Below are 9,690 nucleotides of genomic sequence, written 5' to 3' on the forward strand. Positions count from 1 at the left end.
GGCGGGGCTGCAGGCGGGTCTCGCGTGTGCGCGGGGTGGGGAGTGCCGCTCGAAGGAGCAGGTGCAGAAGCCGGGAGTGCGCTCCGCCCAGGTTATCCGCGACGCGCGAGTGGCTGCGCGGGGAGAGACCGCGAGGAGGGGCGGGCGCTCCCGGGTGCGGCCGCGGGACCCCTGTTTGTGGGACCGCGGCCCCCGCGCCCGCGCCGCCGAGCGTCCTCCGCCCGAGGGAGCGGGGCCGTGGGGGCGGCCGCCGCGAGCATGCGCACGGGCGCTGCGGCGGGCGGTGCGGGGCGCGGGGACGCGGGGCGGCGCGAAGCGGGGCCCTCTGCCGCCCCGCGCTCCCATGTACGCCTTCTACTCGCTGCTCATCTACATCTTCTACAGCCTCTTCCGCAGGGATGGAGGGGCGGCGGCGGCCGCCGGGGACCCCGGCCAGGTGAGCGGGGCTGGGCTGGCCCCGCACGAGAGCGGGTGGGGGCGCCCTGCGCGGCCCTGGCTGCGGTGACCGCCGCTGGCCCGGGTCGCGTCCGGAGGGGAAGGGCCTGGCAGGCTGCGTGCGCCCTGCCCAGCGCGACCCCTGATGCCCCGATCAGAGAGACAGCCGCAAGCCCGCGGGTCGCCGTCGCCCTGAGCAGCTCGCGCCGGAGTTGTGGGCCGAGCTGACCGGCCTGGCCGGTAGGTGGAGCCGGGGCGCCGTGGGGCGCGGGCGCGGGGCCCACCCACCAGCCCGGGTGCGGGAGGCCAACCCGCCCCCCTGCGCTGGCTTGCAGGCTGCGAGGAGTCTGAGGATGAGCCGGAAGTGGGCGCGGAGCGCCGCGGGGCCGCCGTATCCCTGGAGGAGGCGCTCACGCGCCTGGCGGAGTTCCTTTCTGTCCAGCTGGGGGCGGGAGAGAGCTGCGGGACTGCTCCGGACCTGGGCCAGGTGAGCCGGGCCGGAGGGCGGTGCCTCCCTGGTCCCTGCGAGCCAGCCCCGCCCGGTGTCCTCGGCCCGAATCGCATGTCCTCGCAGCCCGGCGAGCTGCCCCCGCTGCTGACCGTGACCAGTCAGCTCTTGGCCCTTCTGGCTTGGATTCGGAGCCCCCGAGCAAGGCGGGCCTTCCTGCAGGGGACTCAGCCGGCCTCCTGCGTGCAGCCGCTGCCTCCAGATGGTGGGTAAGGGGGTTGCGGGGTGAAACGGGCGTCCTGGGACCCGACCGGAGACTTGCGTCCTAACCAGGCGCACCCCGCGCCAGGACCCCTGCCTGCTCAAGAAGACCCTTCCGACCTCACCCCAGGCCCCGGGGAGGCGGCCAAGGGTGAGGCCCTGGGGCAGCAGCCCCTGCAGCTGGAGGAGGACCAGCGAGCCTGGCAGCGCCTGGAGCAGCTCGTCCTGGGACAGGTGAGGGGGGGGGGCGGCGCAGGAAGGGGGCTGGAGGACGGAGCTCCACCCTGTCACCTCCCGACCTCCCCGCTGGAACAGCTGCCAGGAGGGGGCTTGGGGAGGCTGCAGGGTGGCAGCGCCGGGAGAAGGTGTGTGCTTTCCTGAGGGCTTCGCTCTCCGCCAGGGGGCGACAGACTCAGAGAAAAGAGTGCAGCATCTCACCCTGGAGAACGAGGCCCTGAAACAGAGCCTGAGCCTCACCCGGGACCTCCTGCGGCACTGGGGCGCCGGCCCACCAGCCAGGGCCCCACAGGTACCTTGCCTCTTAGCTGCGGATGGCCCTGTGTCCGGGGCTCCAACAGGCGCCTGCCCCAAGCCTTCTCCGGACGTTCCGCTGAAGCAGGCGCTGCCTGGCCTCCAGGGTTCTGGGGCCCCTCCCTGACTGACCTCAGGAGGCCACGGGGCCTCGTGTGCAGCTGGGAGGCCTGGCCCGGGCTTTGCCCGTCTCCCCTGTGAAGTTCCACCTGGCTCCCCGCTTCCGCAGGAGGAGGCAGAGGCGCTGGGGGAGCTGCAGGGCCGGCTACAAGAGGCCCAGCACACCACCGAGGCCCTCCGCGTCCAGGTGGGCGTGGGGCTGGGGGCCGGGGCTGTGGAGGGGGTCTGAGGCAGGGCCCGGCCAGAGCCTGCTTCCTCAGTGACAGGGCTGGGGTGGGCAGCTGGGGGTGCAGGAGGCGCAGCTGCAGGGGCTCCGAGCCGCCCTCCAGCAGCTCCAGCAGGAGGCGGAGCAGAACTGCCGACAGGAGCTGCGGCAGGTGCACGCGCAGCTGGCGGGTAAGTGCCCGGCCGGGCGGGTGGGGCCGTGACCCTCGGGGAGACCCTTCCCGACAGCCTGCCCCTTGCAGGACTTCGGGCACGGATGGCCGGTCTGCGTCAGGGCTGTGGGGACCTCAGAGGACTGGTCAGCACCTTTACCCAGAGCTGTCAGGGTTCACTGAGTGAAGCTCAAGGCCAGGTCAGGACCTCTCCCCACCAGGCAGCCCGGTCATGGCTCTCCCAGCCCTGGGGGGTAGGCCGTGGGGTGGGGGCAGCCTCAGCATAGCCTGGGGGGTGTGGGCTCCTTTGTCCTGTGCAAAGTGGGTAGAGGGAGAGTCCCACAGAGGGCTACCAGGAACCTGCAGGAGACAGGTGCCGTCGTGTCCCGTCCCGTGAGCTCTGGGCGCGATCCTGGGCCGACTGAGTGATGCCCCAGGGGCCCAAAGCCACCACAACTTGGGGATGACCACACCTGCGTGGCCCACGGTAGCATCATGTTGCTCTCAGGGTCCTGCACCCCACCCCACCCCGACTCCCTGGCCGCCTGGCCCTGCCTTCCTCACACCTGTTTCCTCAGGTAACCTGGGCCCTGGGGGCACTGTCGGCCAGCGAAGCTGGGACTCCGCTCCCCGAGGGGCAGCAGGGCCCCCCAGCTAGATGCCCAGGGCGCCTCCTGGAGCTGAGGGGTATGGCCTGCTCGGGAGCGGCTGGGCGGGCGGGCAGGCTGGAGGAAGCGGAGCCTGAGCTCCAGTGGTCTCCACCACAGGGAACATCCGGCTGCTGTGTCGCCTGAGGCCAGGGACGCCTTCCAGCCTGGTGAGCGTGGAACCCGGGCGCAGGGGCACGGTCACCACCTGCTACCGAGGGCGCCAGCGTTGCTTCCGCCTGGACTGGGTCTTCGCTCCCGACGCCAGCCAGGAGGAGGTGAGGACCACCTGTGTGTCTTCCATCCTGAGTCCCCTGGAGGCCGGAGGAAACTCTGGCTTCCCAGTCCCTGTCCCTCTGCCCACCTGGAGGAGGAAGAGGCGGGGCCCCAGCAGGGAGGGGGGGTCCTGGGGAGGGCTGTGCTTTCTTCCTGGAAGCCAAGGAAACGGGCACCGGGTGGCAGTTCTGGCTTACGCACAGCCGGACACAGTGTAGGGCCTGGCCTCGTGGCGAGCACCAGGTCTGCCCAGCCGTGGGGGCAGCCTCTCCATCTGTACCCAGACCTGAGCGCTGTGGCTCCTGCGGCAAAGGAGATGACCTCAGGGCTAGGAGGGGCGTGGGCAGGGGACGGAGCTGGTGGTCGTGCAGACCCGGCTCTGCTGCCAGCTGGCCTCACAGGGACAGCATGATGGCAGTGCCCGGTGAGTGGCTGGGGGCCACCGCTGGGTCCTTTCTCACTCTCCCTGGCCCTGCACAAGGCCCCTCACCTGCATTCCCCACTTCTGCCCCCCTGACCAGCACTCCCAGGGCCGCTCTGTCCGGTCATTTAGATTCTGGCTGAGCGCAAGCAGAGCTGGCAACTCCCCAGTCACTGGGACCTCAATGCACCGCAGACGCTGCTGGTGCTGCCCACTGGCCAACAGTGCGACTGCTCTAGCTCTGCCCGCTCCCCACCCCCCATTACCCTTGCAGCCTCTGGGGCCCAGGCTCCAGGAGCCACCATCCCCCACACCCAGGGCCTTTGCTAGGTGCGACCTCTCTGCCAAGCCCAGGAGCCCTTGTAGGTGCACTGCACGCCTTCCCCCTGCCTCACCGAGGGAGGCCTAAGCAAGGCACACACAGGGACAACCTGTGTCCAGCCCCAGCCTCTGAGAGGTAGAGTTACAGACAGTGAGAGAGGGAGAGACAGAAAGGTCTTCCGTCTGTTGGTTCACTCCCCCAAATGGCTGCAACAGCCGGAGCTGTGCAGATCTGAAGCCAGGAGCCAGGTGCTTCTTCCAGGTCTCCTATATGGGTGCAGGGGCCCAAGGACGTAGGCCATCTACTACTGCTTTCCCAGGCCACAGCAGAGAGCTGGATTGGAAGGGCAGCAGCCGGGACTAGAACCGACGCCCATATGGGATGCCGGTGCCGCAGGCGGAGGATTAACCTACTGTGCCACAGCCTGGGGTTAGGGGACTTTTGCAAATACCTCCCCCACCCTGCCCTGGTCCCTGGAGTCAGCATCCCACCCCCCACCCCCAAGGTGGAAGGGGCTTGGGACACGGCTCCCTGCTGTCCTGCCCTAGGTCTTCAGGGAGCTGGAGCCAGCCGTGCTGTCCTGTCTCCGAGGCTACAGCGTCTGCATCTTCACCTACGGACAGACCGGGGCAGGGAAGACCTACAGCATGGAGGTGGGGTGCAGGAAGGCCTCAGGGCTGTAGGTGGCTCCAGGGGCCGGGCTGGGAGCCCACCATTGTGCCCACCCATCCCCAGGGCCCACCCGAGGACCCGGGCATAGCTCCTAGGGCGCTGCAATCGCTGTTCCGGGAGATGGGGGCTGCAGGGCGGCACCGTGTGACCCTCAGCATGGTGGAGATCTACAACGAGGCCGTCAGGTCAGCAGTGGGCAGCGCCTGGCCCGGGCCCCGCGGCCACCGGATGACCTCTGCAGCCAAGCCCCACCCCCCTTTCTCACCAGGGACCTCCTGGCCCCTGGGCCCCCGGAGCGCCTGGCAGTGAGGCAGGGCCCGGCGGGTCAGGGAGGGGTGCAGGTGGCCGGCCTCACCCACTGGGACGTGCCCAACCTGGACACGCTACACCAGGTACGGCTGTCCCGCAGGCCTCTGCCCCGCGGTTCCGCCCGAGCGGCGAGCACCCGCACCCAGGGCAGCCCTGTTGCTCCGCGCTCCAGATGCTGAGCCTGGGGAGGAGCAACCGGGCCACCGCCGCCACAGCCATGAACCAGCACAGCTCCCGCTCGCACGCCCTGGTGACGCTGACCCTGTCTCCACCGCGGGCCCCGGGCACCACAGGTACCACGCGGGTCCCTGAGCCCCTGCGGGGTGTGCGGCGCCCTGGAGGCACCGCCTCCCTCCACGCCGGCCGCGCTCGCCCCTGCAGGCACGCTGCACCTGGTGGACCTGGCGGGGTCCGAGCGCGCGTGGAGGGCGGGAGCGGCCGGCGCACACCAGGCAGGCCCGGAGGGTGCTCGGAGGCTGCGGGAGGCCCGGACTATCAACCGCTCGCTGCTGGCGCTCGGGGGCGTGATGGCTGCACTGCGGGCTCGCAGGCCACACGTGCCCTTCCGCGACTCGCAGCTCACTCGCCTGCTGCAACCGGCGCTCGGTCCCGGGACCACAGCGGTGCTGCTACTGCAGGTGGGCGGAGGCGGGCGCGGGGCGGTGGTCCGTGCACAGGGCGGAGCCTGCCACCCACGACGCTCGCCCCGCAGATCTCCACGCGGCCGGAGGACCTCGGGGAGACTGTGTGTTCGCTCAAGTTCGCCGAGAGGGTGGGTCAGGTGGAGCTGGGGCCGGCCCGGCGCCGCAGGACCCCGCGCTCGGGGACACCCTCTTCCCTCGGCAGTGGGACGCCGCCCACGCCCACGCCCACGCCGCCGTCCGCGGGCAGCCCTCCCAGCCCCAGCCGCAGCCCCGCCCTGACGCCCCCAGAGGGTCGCAGCCTAGCCTGAAGGTCTGGGGCTGCACCTCTGCAGGCAGAGGCAGCAGGAAAGCCCCAGACCCCACCCCTCTCCCAAGGCACCACCTCTTTGCTGTCTGGGGGCCTCCAGAGCTGCCCCAGCCCTGGCCAAGTGTTGTCTGTCGATGGGGAGGGGCAGCCACTAGGCCACAGACCCTCGGCTCCCTCCTTATCACCATTTGTCCTTATCAGCACAGCAGGGGTGCCCAGACCTGGCCAAGTGGTTGCCCAAGTCCCCGACCCTGCCCCCAAGTCAGACTTGGTATGAAAATGCTGTAAAATTCCTTTACTATCCCCTGCTCCCACCACGGAGGATCCAGTGTTTATTCCCTACCCGCTGTCCCCAAAAAGGTGCTCCCCTTTCCAGACAGGGTCCAGCACTGGATTCTCCCTCCCCCAGCCCGAGGCCAGTGTGGGCAGTGATGGATGGTTGGGTTGGGGTGGGGGAAGATGGGACCAGGAATGGCTGCCGAGTCGAGCCCTGCCCTCCCAGCCGCGGGGGTGTGCCCAGCTGGGGGCACAGCCCTGGGAGGTGCAGCCTAATAAACACGATCGGCTCAGCAAGGTCGGTGCCTCCTGTCTCCAGGCTGCTGTGGCGGCAGACCCCCTCAGAGCTTTGGTTCTGGGCCCTGGAGCTGGTGGGGGCGGGCGGGAGGGAGAGGCGGCCCCGGCCTCCGTAGCCTCACAAGCTGTACCAGGACAGAAGCCAGCCCGGGGCGGCACCAGCCAGGTCCTGAGGGCGGCTGACCCACACGTCGTAGATGTTCTTGTTGGGCGGGACCCCCTGGAAGAGAGCGTCCAGGTCCCAGAGCAGCCCCGGGGGCCCCTGGGATTCAGGGGCCACACCCCAGTAAGCTGGGCTGGTCGAGGGTGGGCACTGGGGACAGGAGGTGGGTGGCAGTGAGGCCAAGGGCATGACCACGTTGGGAGTGTAAATGGGCAGGTAGGAGGTGGGCAGCTGCCCCCACAGTGAGGCCCTGTGTCCCCCTGTGGGCAGCCCCGTGGGATCTGGGGTTCCTGGCAGTAAGTGGACCGGCCAGGGCCTGGGCTCTGGGGTAGTGAGGGGAGAGGGGCGGATGTCTGTGCCCTGGGACACTGCCCCCTCCACTCTTGTGGGCTTGGGGAGGGGCTGGTGGGGCCACAGGGGCCTCTCAGAGGAGGGCAGGGATGGGGTATGCACTGCCTCCCCCTCACTGCTCCTGGAGCCTGCGCCTGCCGGGGTTGGGCTGCCCTGCCCGGCCCTTCTGGGCTGCTGCGGCCAGGGCGGCCCCTCCCCGGGGTTCCCCAGCAGGGATTTGATGCTGAAGCCTTCGCTGGCCGGTGGCGGCGGGCTGGGTGGCCGGTAGGGCCGGCCGTGAAGCACATAGGGGCCCAGGTCCTTGGCGAAGGCTCTGTGCGCACCCCTGTTCTGCCAGCGCCGGCACAGGGCCGTGTTCTGCAGCCGCAACGCGTCGGCCGGGATCAGGCTCACGTCGACCGCCCAGAAGTTGCCCTTGGCCTGGGGCTTCGCAGGGTCCTTGGGCACCTGGAAGGGGGTGGGTGGGCAGGCTTCGTGAGGCCTGGGGACCCTGAGGCTCCGGCCTTCTGTGCCCGCCCCCCCCCCGCAGGGCGTTGCCCGTCGCTCTCCCACCTTGCGGAAGCAGGGGTTGGAGGAAAGGTTGTGGCGGATGGAGTCCTTCCAGCCCTCGTAGTCGTCCCTGAAGAAGGGGAACGCGGCCTGCACTTGGTGGATGATCTGCAACCAGAGGGAGGGAGGCCGCTGAGCCTGGGGCATGGGCAGCGACCCCTTCCCCACAGCCGGGCTTGGGGGCGACCAGGATGGCCCCGGGGCAGGGGGCTGTAGCCAGAGCTGCCTGCAGGTTGGTGGTGGAGGGGGCGTCTCACCTGGGCCAGCTTCAGCCGGCGGGCGGGTGCGGCCTGGATAACCAAGGCGATCATGGCCAAGTAGGTGTAGGGGGGCTTGTCATGCCGCAGGTACCTCTTCTTCCTCCTCTTGGGGCGCTCGGAGGGCGACTCTGCCTGGGAGTCCCTGCAGGGCCCCATGGGTGGGAGGGCGAGGGCGCGGGTCCGGGCCGGGCCTGCTGGAGGGCTCCGCGTGGAGGGACAGAGTGGCGAAGGTGGGCCGGGGCCTGGGGCCGGCGGGGGGCAGGCGGGCCAGGCCCTTTATCATTCGGATGGAAGGGGGAGGGGAGGGAGGAAGACGCCGTGGGGGAGGGGAGCATGCCGAGGCTGCTACAATTAGCAAGTTTCGGTTAATCTGGAAGGGAGGGGCAGAGAGTATTTCAGTGGGGACTTCGGACAGGCGACCCCCTGAAGGGTCAGCCCCTCCCCCTGGGCGAGGAGCTGGCAGGAAGAGCCCTGGGTAGGGGCCGTGGCCCGCCTCCCCTGTGCCCAGGCCAGGCCTCAGGTGCCCGTCCAACAGGTGGGGACAGCTTTGCCCATGCAGGCTTCCTGGAAGGCACAGGGCCAGGGCCCCCTGGAGTTCCAGCCAGAGCAGCTTATCTGACCAGAGTCACCATCAGGAGGGCTTCCTGGGGCAAGGCCACCGAGGCACCCCCCCACCCCCAGGAGCGGAAAAGGGGGCCCTCAGCCTCTCCTCCCTGGCCATCTGGTTTGTAGCTCTGCCCCTGAGTCAGCCAAGGCCTGTGTGCCCACCCCGTGGGGAGCAGGGGCTGAGTGTGCCCTGGGGGTGCCTCACGGCTCCTGCCGGGCCCTTCATGGGGGTCAGCCCTTCCCCGGCCATGGCCGACTGGCTGGCTGCCCCCTCGGCACTCCTGTTGGGGCCCTCTGCCTCCTGTTTCTTGTGCTCCACGTAGGGGGTTAGTGCCTGTGGCTTCTGAACCCGCTATGTCAGCAGAGATGTTCTCTCTTTGATTTGAAAAGCAGACACAAAGGGACACGTTTCATCTGCTGGCTTACTCCCCGGTCGGTTGGACAGGTGAGGCTGGGCCAGGAGAGGCCAGGAGCCACAGGGAGGTGGCAGGAACCCAGCCGCCAGCGCCATGCGGCACCTGGGGCCTCCAGGGAGCGCCTTAGGAAGCTGGGGTGGAAAGTGGGGGCTCTCCAACACGGCACGTGCGTGTCCCCAGTGAGAGCTAACCACTGCTCTAAAGCCTGCCCCTCCTTACTGGCCTTTTTTAAAATTATTTTTAAGGACTGATTTATTTATTGGAAAGGCAGGTACACAGACACACACGTCCTCCACCTGCTGGCTCACTCCCCCAGATGTCCACAGTGGCGGGGCTGCTCCCCGGGAGCTCCATCCAGGTCTGCTCCGTGGGTGCAGGGGTCCAGGCACTCGGCCATCTTGTGCTGCTTTCCCCGGGACACTGTCAGGGAGCGGGATCCCCGTGGGGTGAGGCTCCCGTGGGACGCCCTGGGGCCTCCCTTGCTGCCAGGATGATCCCGAGTGCCGGCGGGGTTCCCAGTGCCGGCCTGGACCTCTCTCTCTTGCACATGCTGCTTCCTCCACCCGCGCAAGCAGGCACGTGCGGGGAACTCCCGCCTTCCTCGGGACCCCACACGCGGCGGCGGGACACCCATACCCCATGCCGGAGTTCCTAGCTCCGGCCCCCGACCCAGCTTCCTGCAGGTGCGCACCCCGTGCAGCCGCAGTGATGGGTCCCCGCCACCCACGTGGGAGACCCGGGAGGCTTTGCTCGGGCCTCCGTCTCTTGCTGGCTCTGTGGGTCTCTCAAAGAAAATGAAATCGAGTAAGCTAAAAACATCTAAAAAGTCCAGCTCACATGGATGATCACCCGACCGGAGGGCCGGGCCACAGCGACACCATCGACCCACGCCTGGCCCTCGCCAGTCCCGGGGCACGCCCCGCCCCTCCCGAGCGCGCCTCCCGCCCCGCCCCGCCCCGCCCCGCCCCGGCGGCCCAGGCCCCGCCCCGCCTCCCATGGGGC

At 69.4% G+C, this 9,690-nt stretch overlaps 2 protein-coding genes across 3 annotated transcripts; one reads left to right on the forward strand and one right to left on the reverse strand.

Moving 5' to 3' along the window:
- The first annotated feature begins 4 nt into the window (after positions 1-4).
- On the forward strand, positions 5-6,344 carry KIFC2 (kinesin family member C2). 2 transcript variants are annotated; one of them, XM_070075677.1, is made up of 17 exons: positions 5-436; positions 594-675; positions 771-922; positions 1,010-1,148; positions 1,275-1,378; positions 1,545-1,673; positions 1,905-1,982; positions 2,077-2,191; positions 2,263-2,372; positions 2,751-2,859; positions 2,940-3,097; positions 4,387-4,491; positions 4,574-4,695; positions 4,779-4,902; positions 4,992-5,112; positions 5,201-5,457; positions 5,532-6,344. In XM_070075677.1, the coding sequence occupies exons 1-17, from the start codon at positions 344-346 to the stop codon at positions 5,769-5,771; spliced, it is 2,238 nt and encodes a 745-aa protein (XP_069931778.1). In that variant the 5' UTR covers positions 5-343; the 3' UTR covers positions 5,772-6,344. The 2 variants fall into 2 exon arrangements, with proteins under 2 accessions (XP_069931778.1, XP_051684661.2); XM_051828701.2 differs by having other exon boundaries at positions 6-436; positions 1,233-1,378.
- A 106-nt stretch (positions 6,345-6,450) lies between these two features.
- FOXH1 (forkhead box H1) lies at positions 6,451-9,643 on the reverse strand. Its single transcript, XM_008253676.4, has 3 exons — positions 7,664-9,643; positions 7,410-7,514; positions 6,451-7,304 (listed from the first exon to the last, which is right to left on the reverse strand). Exons 1-3 carry the CDS (start codon positions 7,820-7,822, stop codon positions 6,462-6,464), a joined length of 1,107 nt encoding a protein of 368 aa, XP_008251898.4. The 5' UTR covers positions 7,823-9,643; the 3' UTR covers positions 6,451-6,461.
- Between the last annotated feature and the right edge of the window lie 47 nt (positions 9,644-9,690).

This window comes from Oryctolagus cuniculus, chromosome 6 (genome assembly GCF_964237555.1).
Source record: "Oryctolagus cuniculus chromosome 6, mOryCun1.1, whole genome shotgun sequence".
NCBI classification, from domain to species: Eukaryota; Metazoa; Chordata; class Mammalia; order Lagomorpha; family Leporidae; genus Oryctolagus; species Oryctolagus cuniculus.

Excerpts from the sequence above, each read along its gene's own strand:
- KIFC2 (XM_051828701.2), top strand. The coding sequence starts at position 344 with ATGTACGCCTTCTACTCGCTGCTCATCTACATCTTCTACAGCCTCTTC. Across the intron at positions 1,983-2,076 it reads CCGAGGCCCTCCGCGTCCAG|CTGGGGGTGCAGGAGGCGCA; the intron begins GTGGGCGTGGGG and ends TGGGGTGGGCAG. Across the intron at positions 4,903-4,991 it reads ACCTGGACACGCTACACCAG|ATGCTGAGCCTGGGGAGGAG; the intron begins GTACGGCTGTCC and ends TCCGCGCTCCAG.
- FOXH1 (XM_008253676.4), bottom strand. The coding sequence starts at position 7,822 with ATGGGGCCCTGCAGGGACTCCCAGGCAGAGTCGCCCTCCGAGCGCCCC. Across the intron at positions 7,515-7,663 it reads GCCGGCTGAAGCTGGCCCAG|ATCATCCACCAAGTGCAGGC; the intron begins GTGAGACGCCCC and ends CTCTGGTTGCAG. Across the intron at positions 7,305-7,409 it reads CCAACCCCTGCTTCCGCAAG|GTGCCCAAGGACCCTGCGAA; the intron begins GTGGGAGAGCGA and ends ACCCCCTTCCAG.